Source organism: Leptopilina boulardi, unplaced genomic scaffold (assembly GCF_019393585.1).
Source record: "Leptopilina boulardi isolate dan_hultmark-lab unplaced genomic scaffold, ZJU_Lbou_2.1 LbouV2_310, whole genome shotgun sequence".
Lineage (NCBI taxonomy): Eukaryota > Metazoa > Arthropoda > Insecta > Hymenoptera > Figitidae > Leptopilina > Leptopilina boulardi.
Window position 1 is genome coordinate 1,913,767 of NW_026137875.1, and position 26,000 is coordinate 1,939,766.

At 26.1% G+C, this 26,000-nt stretch overlaps 1 protein-coding gene and 1 long non-coding RNA gene across 2 annotated transcripts in view; one reads left to right on the plus strand and one right to left on the minus strand.

The window, feature by feature from the left end:
* The window catches only part of LOC127283791 (UDP-glucosyltransferase 2-like), a 59,423-nt gene extending 33,516 nt beyond the window's left edge, over positions 1-25,907 (plus strand). Inside the window, exons 4-8 of the mRNA XM_051308887.1 lie at positions 1,419-1,617; positions 7,130-7,306; positions 10,146-10,463; positions 21,606-21,834; positions 23,500-25,907. Coding sequence (XP_051164844.1) covers positions 1,419-1,617; positions 7,130-7,306; positions 10,146-10,463; positions 21,606-21,834; positions 23,500-23,641 — 1,065 coding nt within the window. The 3' untranslated portion in view covers positions 23,642-25,907. The remainder of the gene's footprint in view (positions 1-1,418; positions 1,618-7,129; positions 7,307-10,145; positions 10,464-21,605; positions 21,835-23,499) is intronic.
* Positions 1-26,000, minus strand: part of LOC127283794 (uncharacterized) — a 54,780-nt gene that overhangs the window by 21,392 nt on the left and 7,388 nt on the right. Inside the window, exon 2 of the long non-coding RNA XR_007843394.1 lies at positions 5,801-6,059. This is a non-coding gene — a long non-coding RNA (uncharacterized LOC127283794). The remainder of the gene's footprint in view (positions 1-5,800; positions 6,060-26,000) is intronic.

A 26,000-nucleotide genomic window follows, 5' to 3' on the forward strand; every position in this document is an offset into this window, starting at 1 on the left:
CTGTTGCAAAATGATTTAAAAAAAAATTATTTTAATCTTTTTTTGATACAATTACTTATAAAGATGCACATTTAAACAATTATTAATTTAATTATTTGATTTTTTCCCTCGCCGTAATTGAAACATTTTTAAGATTTCCATTGGCTCTAATTACAGTGGGCAAAATATCTTCAAAATACACGTAATTTTGGTACAAACGCGCCTTAATAGAAAATTACGGTATTATTTAAAATTTTTCATATTTGTTTAAATAATCGATTTTTATAAAGTTAAATTTTTTTTTAATATCTAAATAACATAAATTTTTAGTTTAATAAGTCTTCAATTTACTTTATACAACAGAAATGTCAAATTCTTAATTTAATTCAAAGGTATTTTGACTCGAATCGCGCAGTAATTAGTACATTCACCCTATCTATTATCAAAAACGTAAATTCCACTTCATTCGAATATTATAAATTGAAGCGTAAGATATAATATTGATTTTAATCGAGTAAAAGCAAACTCGATATTTTACAATTTTTCTTTCAATTTCAAAATTTAATTCACATCTGAAAATGTAAATAAATTCAAATAATTTACCTATATATATATATAATACATTCGCCAATAATAATTAAATGAAATATTATTGTATATATATATATATATATATGAATACCCGGATCAAATAACTCGACCGACGCTCGGACGCACGCTCTAATGGTAGTCGGGTAGCAGTGAGCCGCCCACAGGCTGTCACTGCTACTTGACTGGTAATAGAGCGTTCGTCCGAGCGTCGGTCGAGTTATTTGATCGGAGTATTCATATATATAATTATATTTAATAAACATAGTAATTATTAATTTTCTTTAAAAATGTTAATCTATAACTATGTATAAATTTAAATTCTAATAAACCTAGTAATTAAATAATTTAATAGTAAAACCCATAGGCATAGGTATGATTAGAGTCTCTTTGGGTAATGAAATCCATTGGTATTTCAACTATTTGCGAATTAATTCACCTAATAGTTGAAATGTTCTACAACAAAATTAAATCGTATAAAATTATAAGTAATTGAAGAATTTAATATATAATTAAAACTCTTTTATATTATTATAATTTCTTTTTTCTTAATTTTTTGATATAGAGATAATTTTTATATATAATTTCAATGAAATGATGATGTTTTTCGTATCGACTTTATTATTTGTTATAAGATTTTTAAACTTTAGTTATTAAGACTTACGTATGTTTTTCCGTTTTAGGGCAGTATCAATGTATATTTTATAAATATACAAGTATAAGGATAAATCCCATTTTTCTTGTCATAAAATTTTGTTTATTTTAAAATTTCTTTTTATAGAAAAATATTTGATGAAAATTTCATCGACATTTTTTTAAAAATTGTTTTTTCTTTTCTTAAACGTTTCTAGGTCGCTCTATACAGTGGTTCAATCACACGTCAAGGGAATCCATCCCCATGGGCTATCAGACCCTATTTCGGCAAAGCTTTCACGCAAGATATGAATTTCTTTCAAAGAGTTTTAAATGTCGCATCTCTGATGACTTTAGAAGTTATGCATTGGATCATGATTACGGGATATTTACAGCCCACTCTAAGAAAATATCTAGGTAAATATATATATATATATTCGAAAAATAAAAAAAAATTAAAAAAACAGCATTTCCAGGTATTATAGTTTTTAAAATTATAGATAATATTTTTAAGGCCACGTGAGACAAAGACACTTTTTGGTAGTTCCAAGTATTCTCGAAAATGAGAAGAAAGGACCCCGCACACGCAACATTGATTTTCGGGCCGAAATGGTCAAATGTCTGGAATTGAAGTATTTTGTAGCTGAAGTCCTCCCGAACAAAAAATGTTAATGGAAAAATCCGCCAAAATTAATAGTTCGTCGGTTGGATGCAGAAACGTGCCACTTCAGAGCAGTCTTGAAAAACGAGTCATTTCATAAAACATTTGAGAAACCTGCCATTCCAGCTGAGATTTGCGGAAAACATGCCAATTCAGAATTGATGTTCGTTTTTTTTTTTCTTTAGGTTGACACTACTGAAAGGTTATAAACTTGTACGAAAATGACACTCTCAATAAAATTAAAAAATGTCCTAAGAAGTGTTTACAAAATAATAAATAATCTAATTAAATAATCTGTTATTCAAAATGTTTAAAAATATTACATTTTCAAAAAAAAAGTAATAACTAATAAAATTAATAAAGAATAATTATAATAGAAAAAAGTTAATTAATTATAATACAATTAAAATAAATAAAACAAAGAAATAAATAAAAGAATTATTAAAAATAGTAATGAAAAAATCTTTTGTAAAAATTTATAACCATTCAATACTGCCAACTTTAAGGATTTATTCTTAAATTAAAGTCAACAGTTTAAGGGACATAAAACTGTCACGAAACTGTTCCACAATTGTGCCAAACGTGTTTAAACAATTAAAAAAATATAATTATATAAATTTATTTTTAGGCAATCAAACTATAATATTGTCATTCGGCTAGAAAATCTAAGGGACAAGTACAGTTCCTTACATGTCCCAGAAATGTCCCAAAATATTTTTAGAGTATTTGGAAACTATTACAAAAGAGATTTTCAAGTAATCCAATTATAATATATTGTCTAGCATGCCAAAGATATAGGGACCAGTAATGTCCCGTAAGTGTCCCAAAACATTTTCAGAGTATTTAGAAAACTATTAAAAGTGATTTTTTGGTAATCCAACTATAATATATATCGTCTATCGAGTTAAAGGTTTAGGGACAAGTATCGTTCATTGTATGTCCCAGAAATGTCCCAATATATTGTCAGAGTAATAAGAAACTATTAAAAGAGATTTTCAGGGAATCCTACAATAATATATATCGTCCATCGAGTTTAAGGTTTAGAGACAATTATCGTTCAGTGCATGTCCCAGAAGTGTCTTAAAATGTTTTCAGATAACTCTCTAAATCTGAATTAGTTAAAAATTTTACTAATTTAAATTAGTGAATCACTTTTTGCTTTCGAATTAGTTAAATTTTACTAATTGTTAGTAAAAGTTACTAATAATTAGTAAAATTGTACTAATTCAGAAGCAAAAAGTGAGTCACTATTTCAAATTAGTAAACATTTTTACTTATTCAGATTTAGAGAGTATCGACAAACTATTAGAACTGATTTTCTGACAAATGATGAAGAGGAATATATTTTATTTGTAAATGTTATTTTTGGGAATAAAATAGTATAGTTGCGTATCATAATCTTAGCGAAAAAAAATGTTCCACAATTGTCATGATCGAAGATTATTCATAGTGGATATGGTTGTGAGCAGTATACCCTCATGGGTAATAATATTTTGGTCACTTATGGGACAGACATACATAAAAAACTACTTGTCCCCAAAGCTCTAACTTCGTAATCAGTATATATTGCAGTTGGATTCACTAAAACTCTGTTTTTAATCGTTTTTAAATATTCTGAAAATATTTTGGTACCCTTATGGGACATGTAATAAACTATACCTGTCCCTAAACCTCTGACTTAGTAGTCAATATATGAGGCATTCTATTTCAACTCGTTCCACCTTCAAAAGACGATCGCTAGCAGAGCGTTATTCAAGAGATTTTTATTATATAAAAAAGAAAATAACACAGGTCCACAAAAAAAATTCGATGAAAGGTTACTTTGACCAAACCTGGTGTATTATATGTTTTTAAGGTCGCTGATCACGAATCTGAAGTCCGTTTTGCTCCATCACGTCAGGATTTTTTCCTAACCTCAAAAAACATGTTGGATTTTACTTTGCAGACAACATTTTGTAAATATTGATGGATTTACCTCAATCTTGGTATCTAGGGGTTGTTGGGGTCACTGATTACGAATTTGAAGGCAGATTTTCAAAATACAAAATGACGGATCCAATATGGCGGCCGGATTTAAAAAAAATTGCATTTTTACAAAACTTGGTATCAAGGGGTTTTTTAGGTCGCTGATTACGATTTTGAAGTCTGATTTTCAAAATTAATAGATATAACATGAGTTCAAGGTATGCTTTAGTTTGCTATTACCTACATTCAGCCGTACCCAGGAACAACGACGTGGACGTAGCAGGCTTAAAAAAATCGGACATTTTTATTAGCTAATTCTCCACTTACGACCTTAGTCAATCTCCTTTTAAGAATAGTGAGAGGCAAGGGGACTCACCATAAACAAGCACCCCGAAGGGAACTGAAGCCTGCTACGTCCACGTCGTTGTTCCTGGGTACGGCTGAATGTAGGTAATAGCAAACTAAAGCATACCTTGAGCTCATGTTATATCTATTGATTTTGAAAATCAGACTTCAAAATCGTAATCAGCGACCTAAAAAACCCCTAGATACCAAGTTTTGTAAAAATGCAATTTTTTTAAATCCGGACGCCATATTGGATCCGTCATTTTGTATTTTAAAAATCTGCCTTCAAATTCGTAATCAGCGATCCCAAAAACCCCTAGATACGAAGATTGAGGTGAATCCATCAATATTTACAAAATGTTGTCTGCAAAGTAAAATCCAACATGTTTTTTGAGGTTAGGAAAGAATCCTGACGTGATGGAGCAAAACGGACTTCAGATTCGTGATCAGCGACCCCAAAAACATATAATACACCAAATTTGGTCAAAGTAACCTTTCATCGAATTTATTTTGTGGACCTGTGTAATCTTATAATGTTATACACTATTTCGAAAGAGAATTTAAGGCCAGGTTCAAGTGAGGCCAATATAATCAATTATCCATAAAGAAAAAGCATTTTACCATCTTGTTTTCAAGAAAAGGCTGTTGAAAATTTTCCAAAATTTTAGTATCAATGTAGATGGCGTTGCCTCACTTGGACCTGGCCTTAAAGGGCATTAATTAAATGTCCCTCTTTGCCAAAGAATTTCAGAGACTGTTCGACACACTCAACCAAAAAATCAGAATTAAACAAGTTGTAAATTCAGATGTTCATTACATGAACATTTTGCTTCCTCTTTACGATCAGCAAAAAAATTTGCTTCCTCGTGGAGAAAGCAAAATTTTAATGCCAAAATGTGAATTTTTGATTTCTTAACTTTCATTAATTCTTTAAATTTATCTCAAATGTATACTTTATATATATATCGATCGATTCGTCTTGACGTAAGGAATACAATTATTTCATATACCTATAAACTTCAATTTTAAAAATCACAAAATTTTATAGCCAAAATCTGAATTTTTGATTTTTTAACTTTCATTAATTCTTTAAATTTACTTCAAATATATACTTTATATATATCGATCGATTCATCTTGACGTAAGGAATACGATTTTATTATATATAACCTTAAATTTTTCTATTTAAAAATTTTTTCGATTAAAGAAAAATTTTTGGAAAAATGACGATAAAATTTTTTTTTGGGGTATTTTTAAAAATCCTTTGGTCAGATTTGAGATATTAATATGACAAATGAGCCTACCAAATTTTATCTAAATCCATTAAAACCTGTTAAAGTTATCTTCTAAACAAAAAAGGGATCCACACACACACACACACACATACATACATCCGGACAATTGATCAGGATCTCATATAATATGTTTCTATAAAGAAAAAAATTTGTTTTCGCCACTTTGAAAAGTTTTATAAACGAAAGGACTACAAAGCTTCCTCCACGAGGAAGCAAAAAATGAATGATGAATTAACAATTTGAAGTTATCCTTAATTCAAAGATATTCAATAAATAAAAACAAAAAGAAATTAAAGTTTAACTATAACTTTTATAAATTGTAATAAAATCTTACCAGAGAGAATGAAACTAAACTTTGAATGTAATTGGCACTAATATCCTGGGAATCTCAATTTTAATTAAAAGATAGTTTGGCACAAAAATCCTTATAAATTTCATTATTTAATTCAATTCCTCCTTCAAATTATCAGATTGAATAATTAATTTTACAATTCCAAAAAAATGCCTCCTTTCACAATGATCTCAAGAAACAGTATGAATAAAATGGCGTCGATGGCGTTGTTTATTATGCTCCTAGGAAATTTGTTGCCAACCTGAAAAAATGAACATCTCTTAAAAAATCGCGACATAAAAAGACTGACGGTCGGTAAAAAAGTTTTTCTATATATCTTAATGTTAATTGGTCCAAATTAAAAGGTTCAAAAATTCAAATATGATAAAAAAAATGTAATAAATTTTAATAAAAATGAGAGTAAAAAGTCAAAACAAAATTTCTGAATAAGAAAATGAGAATGCTGGGAGTGGAAAAGTAAAAAAAAAAAAAATTCAAAATTTAAAGTGAAAGTGAGAATAAGAATATAAAAAAAAATTTCCAAAATTAAATTTAGAAAAAAAATTATAATGAAAAAACTTTTTATTTATTGCAAAGTGAAAAGTTGCAGAGAAATGCCGAGATTTAAAATTGAATGTGAAAATTTTTGGTATTACAATATTACAAGAGGAAGCCAAATTAGTTTAATTATAAATGTTCATTACAAAATGAATACCTATACAAATGACCTTTGTTATAATTTTAGTAACATTAAAATTATGCTTCATTTTGCGAGATTCAAATTGAAGCGCATATAAAATTATTTTATTAAATTTATTAATTTATAAATTACATATATCGGTACTTATAAATGTGTATAAATGTGTTTCAAATAATCGGTTCACAGAAAATTAAAAGGCATTAAAATAAGTTGCAACGCTTATTATTTTAATCCAATTTTACTTATTTTAATACCAAAATGGATTAAAATAAGCAAAATTGGATTAAAATAATAAGCGTTGCAGCTTATTTTAATGCCTTTTAATTTTCTGTGTTATTTATCAAATAAAATACCCTCATAATTTTTATTTGAATTAAATAAACTTTATTTGTATCAATAATTTCTTTATTTGGAAACAATAATTAAATTATGTATTTAAAACAAATACCATATTTAATTGACCATCGTAATTTTTAATAATTTTTAGATTGAAAAAGATATTTCGTTCATTTGAGCGTTTAGAACTTTTGGCTCATCATATTGGATCAGAGATTTTGAATTTTTTAGAAACTAAAAAAACTAAATATTTTCTGTGAATTATTTTGAAATAATATATTAATACAATTTTATAGGAGATCAAGTCCCAGACGTGAGGGATCTTGTTTCAGAGGTACCATTAACATTGCAAAATAATCACTATTCTGTAGCTGATTCTGTTCCCAATTTGTCAAATGTGGTTAACGTAGCGTGCCTTCACTGCAGACCAGCCATGCAGTTAAGTCCTGAATTAGAATCTTTTCTTAGACGAGGTGAGTTAATAGAGCTTTGTATAAATATTGTTTTATATACACATCTAAATATTTAAACAACAATATTTTATTGTATAAACATTTCAACATTTTAAATATATAATATCTAAATAGAGTTTTCACGCTACATATTTTAATACCCTAAGCTTAAATATAAGCTTCTTATTAGAAATTCTAACTTACTATGTAGAATATTCAGAACCTTATTTATACTTTATATTATAAAATTACAAACTGAGAAAACGATATTTTTTGTTCAACCTTTATTGTGGTTAATTCAAACTTAGTATAGCTTTGCTATATAGTCAAACATATTTAACTTTAATTCAATAATATATTGTTGTTGATAAAATATATTTCATTTTCATCTCCGAACATTCTTATTGACAAAAAATATAAAATAATGAGTGGAACATCCGAATTGTGACACTTTGCAGGGATAGGGTAGTTTTTTTCAATACAGAGCGGGGAATTAGAATAGAGAAAAGCAGGGTGAGGCAGGTATGAAAAAAATATAAAGATATGACATATTTCGGACGTTCTACTCGAATTTCTAGGAAAATTTTTTAATTTACAAGCCCACTTTGTAAAATAACCTTTAAGTTAAATCAAACATATAATTTTCATTCTAAAAAACAAATATTTTTAAATGAAATAGATATTTTTTATACATTAAAATAAAAGTTACAAACTGTGTTCTAAATTAAATAAAATCGCTGAAACAAATCTCTATATTTAAATTAAGAATTCTTTTTTCTAAGTAACAGATATGTATACATATTATATTAAACTTTAAATTTCTTTTTAAAAAAAAAAAAATCTTTGTTTAGTGTTATATGAGGCATTTCATATGAGAATACGGGGTCATGTCTCGGATTTTTCTCAAAATTCAATAAATTGTAGTGATAGTGGTGCTAAATAAGTGTACAAATTTTGAATTTGAAATTTTTAATATTTTTCGAGATATTTACAATAACAAATTTGAGCAATATTTTTTTGCTTTAGTTATAACTTTTGTCCTATTAAAAATTATAGAGAAAAATGTTGTAAATGTTGTAAATGTTATAAACAAATTTTATTTTTTAAACAAATTGTTTAAAAATTAATATTTTTTTTAAAAATAATTTTTTTCTAAAAGTTTAAGATCTTTTGCATAAAAAACATTTACAACATTTTTCTCTATTTTTAATAGGAAAAAAGTTATAACTAAAGCAAAAAAATATTGCTCAAATTTGTTATTGTAAATATCTCGAAAAATATTAAAAATTTCAAATTCAAAATTTGTACACTTATTTAGCACCACTATCACTACAATTTATCGAATTTTGAGAAAAATCCGAGACATGACCCCGTATTCTCATATGAAATGCCTCATATGTTATTTTGTCAGAAAAAAATTAAAATGTTATATTACACTAAATCTATAGAGAAAAAAAATATAATTGTTTCTATATATATATATATATATATATATATATATATATATATATATATATATATCAAATATTGATTTCAAATAAACAATTTTTTTTAATTCAAATATTTAGATTTGAATTTATTTATTTACATTAATAAACGGGCTTATATACAAAATTAAACTACCTGGATTGCACATGTACTATTTAAAACTTAGAATGAAAAAAATTAACAAAAAATAAAATAAGTAAAAACAAAAAAAAAAAACTGAAATAATAATATTTTACTATGATTGGAATTGTAGATTTAACTGCAGATGAATTTGAAAATTTATTTCTGTCAAAGAAACTTTTTATTTGAAACAAAATAAATAATTATTTACCTCTGATATAAATATAGTTTTACATTTAATTCAAATTAATTTTATATTATATTTTTATATTTTATATAGTTTTTTAAAATATTTTTTATATTTTCTATTTAATTTAAATAAAAAAATTTTCTGTATGAATTTGTAAAAAGACTAAAAGAAAAATTTTATTAAAAGCTGACGCGTGTGTAATCAAATGAAAGCAATATTTTAAGTAGAAAAAGAGCGCCAAGTCAGACAAAATTCACATTTTCAGTGGAAAAAAAGTTATTGAGTCAGGCCAAAAGTCATCGTTTGAATAGAAATTAAAAAAAAAAAAACAATTTTTTAATAGAAAAGTTGTTATACGAATAAAAAATTTACAGGGGTAATTTTTTTTTTAATTACCTAAAACGTAGAAAAAAGAAAAAATCTACAATATACAATATTACATACAATATACAGAAATATTTGTTATATATGTTAATAATAATTATTTTGTACATTTTAATTGCAAAGAAAAACTAAATAATTTTTTTAAACTAGAAAATTTTAATAGCGTAGAGAACTGACCAAATGGTTGTTTTTTTTTAATTAGACAATTTTAATGACATATAGAAACACATAAAAAATATTTTTTTCCAAAATTAATGGAATTTTTTTTAGTTAATTAAAATCGAAAATTTTTGTAAAAATAATATGTTACAATTTACCGCTATTACAACCAGTTTCCAGCTCACCTATACTATTGAGTAATTTTATCAAAACCGAAACATAAAAATTTGCGCAAATGACTCAAATTAAAACTCAAGAAACTTCGTCACTGAAATATATACTTGTTTCATATTTTTAAAATAAACCAACTCTCATCATCTGTATTCATTTTCTTCTTTTTCTTTTACATGAAAAGAAGATAAATATTGAAAAGCTTGCCAACGTGGACTTTAAAAAATCACTTTTTTATAAATGGAATAGCATTGTAGCAGAAAGTTTACCTCTCGGTCTTATATAAAGTCTGTCTAGGAAAAAGTGTATATAAAGAAGAAGAAATAAAAAAAAAAAAAAACTTTTTAGGATTTATCTTCGTTTCAATGGGTTCGTCCGTCCGAGCATCCGGAATGCCGGAGGCTCTTCGATCGATGTTTGTGGCAGCCTTCTCAACCCTGCCATTCAATGTCGTTTGGAAATGGGAAGGTGGTAAGATTAAAGATCTACCGCCAAACGTCAGAACTGGTGCTTGGTGGCCTCAACAAGAACTTTTGGGACATCCCAAATTACGTGCATTTGTATCCCACGGTGGCCTGCTGTCGCTTCATGAAGCTGCTTACCACGGTTCTCCAACCCTGGTACTTCCGGTCTTTTGCGACCATGACGGAAATGCCGCACAGGCTGGTTAGTTGAACAATATATATATACATATATAATATTATTTAAATTTTTAAGTTTATACACAGTAATCAGTGCAGAAATTTCCCCATGTTGTCATGTTTAAAATAAGCCCTCGCAAATTTTCCTATTTTGAAAAAACTTTTAATAAAACAAATTTTTTAAATTACCTCTTTTGTAAAAAAAAGGTTATCAACAACTAAGAGGAATCTTTAGATGGTAAAATGTTACTTGAATAGTACCCAAGCAAAAATTTCTGTCAAACGCCGATATTGACAACAGGCGCAATCATGCACCAATACTGACTGGCCGACAGTTGACTTACCAGTATTGGTTCAGTACTGATATGGATTAAATTCTGTACTATGCCAATACTGCAAGCCAATACCGGCATGCCAGTATTTTTTCCAATACTGTGGAACCTCGATTATCCGAACCTCTATTATCCGATCCCTCTATTATATCCGAACCGAAAAATATTTTATCCGAACTATTTTTTGGTCTCCCGAATTTTAAATTTTATTTTCTCTATTTATTTTATCATTCATTCATTTCTGAGAAGAATGCGTAATTTGGCATCTAAAAAACGAATAGATGCTATCTTTCAAAACAAAATAACCAAATTTATGCCAAAAAAATCTTAAAAATTTCCGAATTTTCTGAGTTTTTAATATATTATAAATTAATTTATATTTAAATATATGTATATACTTATGTATATTTAAAAACATATGTATTAAGTTAAATATATAGTTCAACTGTACATTTTTTTACTTTAATTATAAAAAAAAAAATTAAAATCTCTATTATCTGAATTTTCGATTATCCGAACCCGGCGTTGCCTAGATTAGTTCGAATAATCGAGGTTCCACTGTACTGTGCCAGTATTATTGAGACAGTAATGGCAAACCAGTACTCGGTCAGTATTAATTCAATAGCGAATGCCAGTATCCAGAAAAATTATCAAAATTGACCTCCATGAAATTGGCGTTGACGCTCAGCGCCGAAAATTAGTTTTCACAGGACCAAAAATTTCAAATTATTTTTTTCTAAAGATTTTCGGTCTAAATAAGAAATACTTTTTAAGGTATAATGTGAACCCAAAACTTTTTTAAAAATGATTTGTTAGTTTTGGTCCAGTGAAAAAATAATTTTCGACGTTAAGCATCGACGCCAACTTCATAGACGTGAAAATTGTGTATTTTTGTTGGTTAGAAATTAAATTTACATATATTTTTTTAAAATTATTTTAATATTTCTTTTCGTTTACTGCAATGCGTTCGTTAATGGAATTATAAAATTTAAATTTAATATTAAAACTTTTTAATAAAAAAAATACATAATTAATGAAGTTTTCAAATTATTTTTCTTACACTGAAAAAATATATTTGAATCAAATAAACTATATTTTAACCAATAATTTCATTCAATTTTGGTAAAAACAAATACAAATAAATATATATTTTATAATATTTGAAGAAATTCGTTGGATAATAAAATATAAAGAGTAAAATGTTAATATAAAAAATAACAATTTAAAATAGTTATTATAATAATTTGTTATTATTAATAGTTAATGCTATGAGCGCGTGCGGTTCGAGCGAAGAGTCGATTTACAAACTTTTTTTTAAATTAAAGGTGATAAAATTTTGCATAGAATGTCCATTTTTTTTTTCTTAAATTATTATTTTTATGTGGGAACCAAACTTTCTCTAAAATGAAAAAAGATTTTGGACTAGGAAAAAACACATTAGTTTACTATTTCCTGCTTCAATTTTATCATTTTTGCGTTAAATTATAGAAAATGAGTAGAAGAACGATGTTTCTTGTAGCCTTAAAGTAAATTTTTTTAAAAAATTATTCTTTTAAAAAAAAGAATATCAGAAAATATAATTTTAGATTTTTGAAAAAAATACATTATTTCGTCCATATTTTTTATGGTAGAAGTATATATATATATATATTATATTTATCTCTAGGGATTCTGTAAGCTTCAAAATGGGATCAGTATAACTTTTTCCAAGAAATACATTTATTTCACGCGTGAAATCTGTTCTATCGATAACACTACCTATAAACAAGGTCAATTTTTTGACTGTCAAGTTTTTTTCCAAACTTACCAATAAAAGTCGAAATTCTACATTTTCATTTATTTGAAAAGAAATAAATATTAAAATGAAAAAAATTGAAAGAAACAAATAAAAAAAAATGTAAAGAAAATTCAAAATCAAAATTGCTCTGGGTAAAAATTTTTACTAGTGAATGCAACTAGGTTTTTTAAAGGAACAAGATTACAAGTTTTATGTTTATGCCCCTCTGTATATTGGTTTCTCCATTAAAATTTTCAAAAAGTAACATACAGATTTGTTATCAGCGACAATTACAATTTATGATTTTCATAATTATTATTTTTTTTTATTAAGTGTCGTATGTTCTCTGACATTCTTTGGAGATGAGAGACCTTTAATTATCGCCCTATAAAAACGGCACTAAACATGAAAATGATAAACACTGATTTTAAAATACTTTTTTCTCAAAACATGGACACTTTTTACAAAATCGGCAAAAACACCAAGGATTCTTATCTTATAAATTTCTTAAATTTAAAAGATTGTGCGAATTCATATAAAAACACGATTACAAAACGAAAAATAGGAAAGTAATATAATAACAGCAGCGACTTTGTGCTCCCTGCATGCTCATGACATCTGACGGCAGCAGGACGTAATGAACCTGTCATTACTTTCCTATTTTTCGTTTTGTAATCGTGTTTTTATATAAATTCGCACAATCTTTTAAATTTAAGAAATTTATAAGATAAGAATCCTTGGTATTTTTGCCGATTTTGTAAAAAGTGTCTATGTTTCGAGAAAAAAGTATTTTAAAATCAATGTTTATCTTTTTCACGTTCAGTACCGTTTTTATAAGGCGATAATTAAAGGTCTCTCCTTGCCAAAGAATTTCAGAGACTGTTTGATACTTCTAAATAGAATAATTAAATAAGAATAAAATGATCAAAATTCACAATAACAAATAAATAGAATAATTTGTTGATTAATAAAAACTACAAGAAATTTCCTCAAAATTTATTTCACAGTAATTCCTTTACGAGTTAAAACAAATTACAGAAATTGATAGCACTCATTTAAAGAAAAATAGCGTTTTTTAAGATGTTTAGAATTCATTTTAATTGTTAATCATTACTAAACTTCTTGGGATAGAGACCTAAAATTTTCTATTTATTCCTACGGTAATAGAAATTATTCCAATTGTTCTATACTCAGTCCGAAATCTCAATTTTCATTTTTCTCTGTGTATTTTTCATCAGTAACTCGTAAACTCGTCTGAGTAAGAGTTTTGTCAGTTCACAAATTCGTCCGTGTTCGAAGTTTGACTGTATATTAAAAAAAAATTTTTTTTAGGGGGAAGTAAATGTACATGAAAAATAAAAAAAAAAATTTTTAATCGTTTTTTAGGTTTATTGCCTAGAATAAACCGTTATGAACAGATTCCCGTTTGAATTTATATATTATTGGTTGTCCGGAATCGAGTACACCAAAAAAAAGGTACACAGTAAACTTGGTTGTATCTTTTTCTGTTGCAACGTTTTGATGCACATAAGTTATATCAAAAAGAGATCGTTTTGTGTATCATTTTTAGAAATGATACACGAAACGGTCTCATTTTTTGATGCAAAAAATTTAATCAATTTATATCAATCATGGCCGAATTGAATCGACTCAAAATTGAACGAATTTTTTTCAGATATTTTGGTAATAGTACAATTGCGGAGACCATTTCACTATTTAATTTGAAAATGAAAATAACAGAAAATCAAAGACAATGTGCAATTCGATAATTAAAAAGTGACAGCTTATAAACATAACCTAAAATGCATGAGAAAAAATTTGTCGATAAAATCAATATAGCCGAGCTTGTTAGAAGGTAGATGGCAGTTTTGTTTTTTATAAAAACGATTCAGAAAAAATTTAAAGAAAGAAAATAGATGAGTGAAAGAGAAAATGGTAGATACCAGGTCTGGTACTCTCTTAATTTGAATCAGTGAAATTTCACTGGTAAAATAGCTGGAAGTCGGTTACTGAATCATTTAGTGAAATTTTCACTGAAAATCAGTCATATATCACTGATTTCCAGTGAAAATTTTACTAAATGAATCAGTCAATCTGTTTTACCCATTACCGATAATACAGATTGACTGATTCATTTAGTGAAATTTTTACTGGAAATCAGTGATATATGACTGATTTTCAGTGAAAATTTCACTAAATGATTCAGTAACCGACTTCTAGCTATTTCACCAGTGAAATTTCACTGATTCAAATTAAGAGAGTAGATACCTTCTAAAAAGCTCGGCTATATTGATTTTATCGACAAATTTTTTCTCATGCATTTTAGGTTATGTTTATAAGCTGTCACTTTTTAATTATCGAATTGCACATTGTCTTTGATTTTCTGTTATTTTCATTTTCAAATTAAATAGTGAAATGGTCTCCGCAATTGTACTATTACCAAAATATCTGAAAAAAATTCGTTCAATTTTGAGTCGATTAAGGAGGTTATAGGGATTGACTGAATAAATCAAAACAGAAACCATTATTTTATGATTTGACTTTCTCGGTACTGTGAAACGTCTGGCAACACCACATTACGTCAGTCGAGTTGCAAATGGTTGCTTTATGACTTGTTTACTTTAATAAAACAATTATCCCTCTATTTAATTAACTTTAATTTAATTTTAAAAATGTATAATCAATTTTATTTATTAACTTTTATTTTCTTTTTAAATATAACGTATTTTATACGTGCTATCAGAATCAACATTTTAAAATTTAGCGCGCAAAATTAACGTATAATATGCATGATCAAGTGTGCAACGTTGCCAGACGTTCTGACAGCTGTTCAATTTAACGTATAAAACGTGAAATATTGTTACAAATTAATTTATTGCAACTCTCACAAGAACCTAATCACCCTTTTTTAAACGGATATTTAATCATTATATATCTGTTTTGTATTAAAAAAAGTTTCATCAATTTCTTAATATCAGGTAATTTGTGGTGAACAAATATGTATGAGAAAGTACTCAATTCCCATAAGACTCAATGTTAAATGTTAAAAAACAAAAACACTCATAACTTTTTTCACAAGTACCTAGAGGTCTTAAAAATTTAACAACATTTTTTTGAAACCTTTATCTAGTAGTGGACCAAGTTTCATTAAATTGGTAATATCAGATCTATTATCCCTATAACCTCCTTAAATTCGGCCATGATTGATATAAATTGATTAAATTTTTTGCATCAAAAAATGAGACCGTTTCGTGTATCATTTCTAAAAATGATACACAAAACGATCTCTTTTTGATATAACTTATGTCCATCAAAACGTTGCAAAGATTTGATGCAATTTTTGGTCTCAATTTGATACTTTTAGGAAAACTGTGTACCTTTTGGAAGACGCCACCTACAGCAACGAAATTTAACTAAATACACTGAAACATTTTTTTAAAATTTCTCTACGTAATGTGCAACAATGTCCAAAAAGAATTTTTGCAATTTTTTCAATAGTTTTCTTACAATAAAAGTTTTAAAACGTGTCTTTTTTGCCAATTCTAAACCAGAAAGTCCTCTTAACTAAATTTTATCTAAATCAACCTGCATTGCGCCCTGCCAAAAAAGAAAAATTGAGACAATTACAATGCTTTAGAACTTTAAAATGTTAAAATAAAAGAATAAATTCATCTTCTGGGGCAATAATATTTTCTAATAAAAATGTATGTTATCGCTCCCGAAAAATAGAAATATGACTGTGTTGAAAAGAAAATGTGACTTTAAGAAGAAATAAGTGGTGTTTATTATTCGAGGAGGATGCAATGCGGACTGCTATATGTTGTTGCAATGCGGAATAATGAAAACCAGTCGATAGAAATAAATATTTCAACCGACAGTATATTTTTTTTGTCTGTAAAATTTTCTCTTTAAAAAAAAAATTGAATTTCTATAATTTAGCAAGTATGGAATAATATTAGTAATAATATAAAAAGTAAAAAAAACGGTTAAATGAATGAATCATAAGCTTCAACACATAATAAGAAATCGCAATTTTACTTTTTTCCAGAATTTCTTTTAATACGAATTTTTAATAAATAACAAAATTGTTAAGCTATCAAATTTTTGTTTGGCAGAATTTTTATTTTATAGTCATTTTCTTTACATGATTTTTTATTTCAAAGAATTTTAATTTAATCAAATTTTAATTTAACAGAATTCAGATTCAAACGAATTTTTTTTAACCAATTAGAAATTATCAAGAAAATCATGATTATTTAATTTTGAAAATTGCATCGAAATCTTTCTGTCGGTTGTTTGTTCGGACATTTGTAATTTCAGACAAATGAAAATTCGGCGTCTTAAAAATTCCATCAATTAAAAATTCGTCAAAATTAAAATTTGGACAAATTAAAATTCGGTCAATTGGAATTTCTGTCATTTGAAAAATTCGAATGAATCTGAATTCTGTTAAATTAAAATTCAATTAAATTAAAATTCTTTAAATAAAAAGTCATGTAAAGAAAATTACTGTAGAATAAAAATTCGATAGCTAAAAATGTTATATAAAAATTCGTATAAAAATAAAATCTTTCAAATTTTAATTTAAAAATTGAAAATTCGTTTAAAAAATAACGAAGCTGAAGTACGCAACGTTTATATAAACGATTTTTAAAGAAATAATTTTTTAAAATAAAAAATTCTATAATTTTTTGCCTAAAAATTATTTTTTTATAATTTGTTGATTAATAAAAACTACAAGAAATATTTTTTAAACAAAAAATTATAGAATTTTTCATTTTAAAAAATTATAGAATTTTTCATTTTAAAAAATTATTTCTATAAAAATCGTTTATATAAACGTTGCGTACTTCAGCTTCGTGAAAAATAATTATTTCTAATAAAATTCTTTAAAATAAAAATTTTAAGGATTCTCCAGGGGGTGGTGCGGAGTAAAGGGATAGTTTCTATTCTTTCCGTGTGAAGGCTCACAAGTTTGCAACTTTGGAAAAAATAAATTTTTATTTGATAAGAAAGGTTCTTATCCTTATTGATAGGAGAATTGTTTAGAAAAAGGTGTATAAGTGCCTATACCTGATCTGACAGCTAACCTCAAATTTTTTGTTATATGTTATTATTTAATTGTTGAACTTTCATAAAACAGTTAAAATTGAAATGAAAATAAGATAATTTACTTATAAGAAATTTGTAATATATAAGTCGTTCACCTCAAAATTTGAAAATAAAATGGAATTTTCTTTAACCTTATATAAGCATATAAATAGTTTATTTATTATACTTTATTTCAATTTACATGATAATTAGTAAACAAATATCCAATTATATAAAACTGTGATTGTAGTAGTTTTGAACTATATTTTATTTTGACAAAAATATTTAATTATAATTTGAGGTTATGTACGTGTATTTTTATCACTCGTTTTGTTTTCCAATAATTAATCAGAATTAAATTTATATATAAACTTTCAAATTAAACATAACATACAATATTCTATTAAAATTCCAGTTTAATCCATTATTTTCTAAAAATAATATAAAAAAATATCTGAATATAAATATCAATTTGTCGACTTGTATACTTGCATTTAAAATTCGCGGCGAGTTGCTGCGCAAACGTGCCAAACACGTGTCGCGACGTTGCCACGTTTTCATGTCTGCTACACTTACTATTATTATTATGACAAAAAATCAAACTTTATTATTTATTTACTCAAAAACTATGTGGTAAACTTTCTTTATATTGTGCAATTAATAAATTTACCATATTTTCTTCCTGTATACCCACTTTCAGATTCTTGTGTCATTTCCATCACACTTTTTTCCTATGGTTTATACACGTTCCCATAAGAGCCCATGTTAAATTGGTCATATAGTTTATTTTTTTTTCTAAAAAACTACGTGGTAAAAAATTCTGAAAAAAATCATATCTTCCTAAATCAATCTAATGAACAAACTGTCAAAATTTGGTAAGTCTGTGTCATTTCCTTCTATTGCCAGGGAGAATCCTTAATTAATGATTTTTATGCGGATAATCGTGACCCTCACAATAAATTTAAAAAACGAACATTGAAAAAAAAATTGAATTCATCTTTCAATATAAAATCATTTACCCTTCGGCTAATTATTTTTTATTTAATAATATAGTTTATAATCATTAGGATTCTTAAAAAAAAACAATAATATACCTAATATTTTTATATAAAAACAATAAGATAGCTATTTTTAATGAATATTTCTTTAATAAATAATATATACCTATATAATCAACAATTAATAAAATTTTATTAAAATTTATATGAAAAATTTTTATTAAATAAATATCTGTTAAGAATTATAATTAAAACTTAATTTCTACGAACTAATTTGAAATTTAGTCTGTTGAAATAAATTTTTAATAAGGAAATTGTGGTTTGTTGTATAAAATAGTAAAGCAACCTTAGACGGAAATTGATTACGTGAGAGGTCAAATTTACAGTGATTTTTTTTTTTTGAAGACATTTTTCACCTGTTTAAAAAAAATTAATAACTACATACTAGTACTGTTATATTTGCATAAAGTCGAATGACAGGTTTCTTGTTAAAAAAAATGTATCGATCATTGAACCAAATATCGAGAGGTAAAGTTAAAGACCTTGCTAATCAAATGTATATACGTGCAATGTTTAATAATATTCCAAGTTTAAAATATTTACTGCATCTATATTTGACATTTAAATTCTATTTATTATAAATAAATCGAAAATAATTTCTATAAATCTTCCTATAAATAAGAAAAATAATTCTGTTTTTTAAATTAGATTTTTTTGATGAAAATAATATAATAAAATAATGAAAATAATAATTAGTGATACACAATTTTTATTGTAAAGAATTTTATTAGAAATAATTATTTTTTAGACGAATTTTCATTTTTCGAATTAGCATTTGACAGAATTTCTTTTTATACAAATTTTTAGTTAATATTTTTAACTATACTGAATCTTTGTTTGTCAGAATTTTTATTTTATATAGTCATTTAATTTACATAACTTTATAAAATTCTGCTAAATAAAAAATCGATAATTTTTTAATTCAACATCATAAAAATTATCCGTGCAGAAATTATGGTCTGGGCCTCTCAAGGCCCTTCCCAGTACGCCTGGATTCTGGTAAGGGCCTGACATGGCAAACTGGCAAGGCCTTAGTAATGGCTTGAGACGGTATTGCAAGGATTTGCCCTACTTAGGGATGAACTTGTCTATATTTTGTGACAAAAATAACAATCAGTGAAAAATGTACTACAGGCTTATAATCAGTTGTAATGAGTAATTGATTGAATCAGTAAGCAACAAAAACTTGTAACAAAACAAAAACAGAAGAATGCACAATTCTAGCCTGACAAATAATAATCCCAAAGTCGACCCAACTTCAAATAATATGTAGTAACACCAACACTAAACAAAAAAATTAAATATGGAATTAATTATACAATTAACACATTATTTATTACTGGATTACCTATTATTATTTAACGCAATCGCTTACATAAATTTTGAAAAATATTTAACGCTCGCTGGGATCGAACCCCCTAACCTAACACGCTAACCATTACGCCAACTTAAAGTGAGAAAATAAATACAAAATTCATTTGATAAGTTGCGACTGAGGAAAATGAAGACAATAAAGAAACAATAATTATATATAAATTATAATTTATTTAACATAAGTCAATATTTTCATTTTTTTATTTTATTAAAACTTAGGAACATAATTTTTCTTATTATCTAAAATATAGATAATATAGTAAAAAAAAGACAAATAAATTTTTGTTTTTGTAAAGAAAAAATCACTTATTTCTTTTGAGTTGTTGATAAAATTCTTAGATTAAAATTGTTAAATTTTTTTTAAAAATTACCTTAATTAATTTTTCTTTAATTTTTTAAAAAATCAATAATTTTAATAAATAAATTATTTTAATTAAGTAAATTAATTAATTGTAATTTAAATAATTTAAAATTCATAAATATTATTATATTAAATAATTATTACTTGATAAAATATTTTGCATGGAAATTTAATTTTATTATAGTTTTATTTGATGTTAAAAATTACTTTTTATTTTGAGGTTATGTCATAAAACCATGTTAACCATGGCAAGACCGAGTTGCTCTAAGGAATGCCATACTTGTGGACAAACTCGCAAGGGTCTTTCCACTGCCTTGATATGTAGTTTTCTAGTTTATTTTGCAAACATGGCATAACCAAGTAACTGTTGTTTAATCTGAGAAATGCCGGACTTGTGGAAAAACTGGCAAGGGCCATGAGAGAGCCTTACTTAAAGTAGAACTAAGTAGGGAAATTTCTGCACGGGTATACAACATGGACAATATTCATGTTTCATACATTATTTTCAAACAAGAAAAATTTTCGAAGCCCTGATCAAAGTCACATTTTTTAAATAATATATATATATATATAGAGCAAGGTGGAGAAATTTCTGCATGGCAATATAGAAATTCAATAAAAAAGTGTGTTATTTTCAAAGTTTATTTAAGCATTTATTTACTAATGAAAAATATAGTATTTTTTTTGTAAAATAAATGGAACCTTTGAAAAATTATCCTCTGCTATGTTTGAGTAAGCAAAAAAAAAAAAAAAAAAAAACATATCTCTTTAACGTTAAATAAAAAAAGTGAATTAGAAATTTTTAAAAAATTTTCTCCCTCGTCAAAAGTTAATTGCAATGATTTGTTGCCCTAGGTATTCGACTGTATTCGACAAGCTCATTAAGCTCATTAGCTAGCCAATTTGCTCTTCATATTTGAAACTAAAATATGACAAGAAATGTTTTATTTAATTTTTTCACTTGTTAACTATATTATAATTTTTATATTATTATTATTATTATTATTATTATTATTATTATTATTATTATTAAAATGACTATTATTTAAATATTTTCATGTTAATTAAAAGTTGCCTAATGAGATTGTTGATGTCTTTTTCGTAATTTTTCTTATTTTATTTTTATAAATAAGTGTACCGTTTTTTTTTTCAAAGAAATTGACTTTTTTTTCAGAAAAACTTGGATACGCCCTCGTTGTGGATTTGGCTAGTATATCGATAAACGATCTTCGGGAAAGTATTTTAAAAGTTGCTTCTCTTGACAAAAACTCTTACAGAGAAGCTGCTAAAAGAAGAAGTGTGCTGTTAAGGGATCTTCCAGTAGGAACAAAAGAATTGGCTGCATGGTGGGTGGAACACGTGTCAAAGTATGAGGGAGCTGAACATTTAAAAAGCACTGCCAGGTAATTTTTCTTTTTTTTTTTTTAACTTCTTTTATATACAGAGCATTGAAATATATTTACAATTAAAAATCTCTCAGTTTCCTTTTTTTTAAATTAATTTGTTCGTTACACTTAAACAAATCTTTTTCATCAAAAAAGAGATTTCGTTACATTCAGAAAAAATTGTACGTTAAATATTTATTAGAATTTTAGAATATAAGGGATTTTTAAAAGTATTTTAAATTAATCAATTATTAATTTTTCTAAAAAAATATAAATATTTTTAGTGCGATTCCAGAGGTGAGATTTTGACTTTTTCGGAGTAGGTTAACCGATTGTAATGAAACTTTGGAATTTTTTTATATATATAGTAAGACTAATCTTTAACGTAAATTTCAGTTTAAAATATCCGTTAGTTTACGAGATTTGCAATATTAAGAAAAAATTTTAAACTGCTATATCTTCCGTTCTAATAATCGGATTGAGGTCTACATTTTTTTAAAATGTCAAGGAAAATGAGAGGAATAAATCTCTTTCAGAACAATTTTTTATAATTTTACAAGTAAAAAAATTAATAAATAATAATTGAATAAATTTCACGCGACAATCTAAAATTCAATCACTTAAACGCTAAAATGATCTTACCTGTGTTTTCTTTAATGTTCCAAAGGAATCTAATTGTAAATGCAAGTTTAACTTATTTAATTTTAATAATTTACGAGTATAAACAATTGGGATTTCTGCTAGTTGACGTGCAGACGACATTGCGCACGCAGCATTCTCCTGTAACCAACTGACGTGATTCGTGGACTAAATTGGCTACGTGAGAATGCTGCGTGCGCAATGTCGTCTGCACGTCAACTAGCAGAAATCGCAATAGTTTATACTCGTAAATTATTAAAATGAAATAAGTTAAACTTGCATTTACAATTGAATTCCTTTGGAACATTAAAGAAAACACTGGTAAGATCATTTTAGCGTTTAAGTGATTGAATTTTAGATTGTCGCGTGAAATTTATTCAATTATTATTTATTAATTTTTTTAGTTGTAAAATTATAAAAAATTGTTCTGAAAGAGATTTATTCCTCTCATTTTCCTTGACATTTTAAAAAAAAGTAGACCTCAATCCGATTATTAGAACGGAAGATATAGCAGTTTTAAATTTTTTGTTATTATTGTAAATCTCGTAAACTAACAAATATTTTAAGCTGCAATTTGCGTTAAAGATTAGTCTTACTATATATAACAAAATTCCAAAGTTTCATTGTAATTAGTTACACCCAGAGAAATGATTTATTTGAATCAAATAAAATATATTTGAATCAAATAAAATATATTTGCAACAAATAAATGAGTTAGTAGACTCGGAGACAAATATACCATTTCTCTGAGTGTAATCTACTCCGAAAAAGTCAAAATCTCACCTGGAATCGCACCTGGAATACTTTTAAAATCACATATTCGAAAATGCATTCCTTTTTTTAAAAAAAGTTATCTTTTAAAGAAAAGAAATTCTTTCATATAAAGATTGAAAGAAATTCAATAAAATTTTTTTTCTTTTTCTTTTTTTAATATGAAATAGACGAAAATTTAACATTTTTATATTGTGAGCGCAATGAGGAAAGATTGGACAATTTGTAGAGAAATTTAAATAAAAGAAAAAGTAATTTTATTCTTTCTTTCAGAAACATGGGTGTTTTGCAGTACTATTCGCTCGACGTGGCTGCTTTTTACTTGATTATTTCACTGGTTTTATTTTTCGGAGGAAAGAACTTATACCTAAGAGCAGTAAAAAAGCAATTTACATCTAAGAAGAAAGTGGAGTAATCGCCACTTTTTTTTCACACAAGAAAAGTATTAAAAATATATAATTTAGAATGTATAATTATGTAATATTTATTGTCTCAAGTTTTTTGTACTTTTTCAAAACTGAATTTATTCTCGAAAAACTACAAAAAAATAAAAAAAAAATAAACGTAAATAAGATTATAAATTTTAAGTAGTATCGTATAATGTGAACAATTCCCGTTGTGAAAGAATTAGTGAATTTTGTAAAAAAAAATTCTTGGTATTTTTTTAACAAAAAATATTTTTGTTAAAATGATGTGTTTACAAATTATAAAATTTGTAAAGTTCAAACATCTATTACATGGATACGCATATGTAGTCATTGTTATAAATAATTGTAATCTACTATTTTTCTAATATATTTAAAATTCAATTATAATTTATATTATTTTACAGAATTTCCGAGATGCATAAAAATTAATTTGTTAGAATTTTTATTTAATAGAATTTCATTAGGGTCATTTGGGGTAAATGTAAACGGATTTGCTTAGTTTCGACAATAACGTAAGTTTTTTATTTTAAAAAGCAATACTTCCGGTTTTCTACTGCATGAACTTGTTACTTCACTTCCCTAGAAACATTTTATGAGGTACAAAAAAATATTGATCAACTTGAATCGCTTAAAACTGACTGTTTACATTTACCCCGAGATTTTGAAATTTTCCCAAAATTCGGGGTAAATGTAAACACCTCTGTAGTTTAAAGAGATTTAAGAAAAAAGTTATCCCAAGTATACTACTGTGTAAAGGGATGTAAAAACTGAAAAAAAATTCTTGGTAGATGTAAAATAATTGAACCAATTGATTGATATGCAACATATAAAATAAGCAATCATTACCATAACAAAACTAGTAATGTAAAAACTTGAATAACTTCAATAAATTTTAATAGATTTTCATTCAACTTCGTGAAAATAAGTTTTTAAGGTTGCTGAATAAGATTCTAAAATCGAATTTTTAAATTTCAAAATGGCGGATCCAATATGGCGGATGAACCTAAAAATATTTTTAAAAATTGATCAAATTTGCTTGAATCTCGCTACTCGGGGGTTTTTGAGGTCACTGAATACGAATTTGAAGACAAATTTAAAATTTCCAATCAATCCACCAATTACTCAATCAACCAATTCATAAATCAATCATCCAATCAACCAATCAATCCATCAATCCATCAATCAATCTATCAATCAACCAATCAATCACTCACTCTTATTCTAGGATTCCTACGTACCTGAATTTTATTCACCAATCGTGAAGAATCGCTTTCCTATATTTTAAACACGTAAATGCACTATGCAATACTATGCAGGTCTATACCTGCAACTGACTAACACGAAGGAGATATAAAAGAAGATCCAATTTCGTTTTTTATGTAATTTTACAGGGCGAAAATAATGTAATTGTGAAATAGAAGCAAATTTATTCAATTATTTTCTTTTAAAATGCAGCAGAAATTCTGTTTACATTTACCCCGAGTTTTCGAATTCTCGGGGTAAATGTAAACACTTAATTATCTATTAACTGAATTGACGAAATTAAAAAATCAAAGTCAGCTTTTGTTAAGGGATTCATAAGGAATAATTAGAAATTTTAGTTTGAATTTTTAGTTCATTTTTATTCAAATGCGAGACAAAATACTGAAACAGTAAAACTTTGATTTTCAATCTTTCATGCATTAAGCGACAAATTGGAGTATGGCTTTGACAATTGTCGAAAAAAAAAATTGGCAATACTCAGAACCTGTTTCAGGTGAGCTGAGGTTAAAATATTGGGGTCGAACTTAATTTTAAGTCTGTAAATTAAGCTGCAATATCTGCTGTTTACATTTACCCCTTGTTTACATTTTCCCCAAATGACCCTAGATACACTGAGAAAAAGAATTATTTGTTTCAAATATAAAGATCAGTTTAAAAGTTTTTGTTTAACCCAACACAGTTTTTATGTTTAATTTTAACATATAGAAAATATTTTCTACTTTGGCTTAAAATTATTATTTGTTTGAATAATTATGTTTGATTCAAACATATTTTCTGTTTGGCTTAAACTGAAAATATGTTTAAAATTTTTATGTTTGATTTAAACATAAAAATTTATTATGAATAAATTGAAATCAACTATAATTTATGTTTAAATTAAATATATTTTCACATTGAATCAACCAGAGAATATATTAAATTTAAACATAAATATGTTTGACTGTATAACAAAGCTATTTTAAGTTTGGGTTAAACATATTATGTTTGAATCAAACATATCGTTTTCTCAGTGTAGAATTATATTTTATTTTTTTAGCCGAATTTTTATTTGTTCGAATATTTTTATTTATTTAGAAAAGTTGA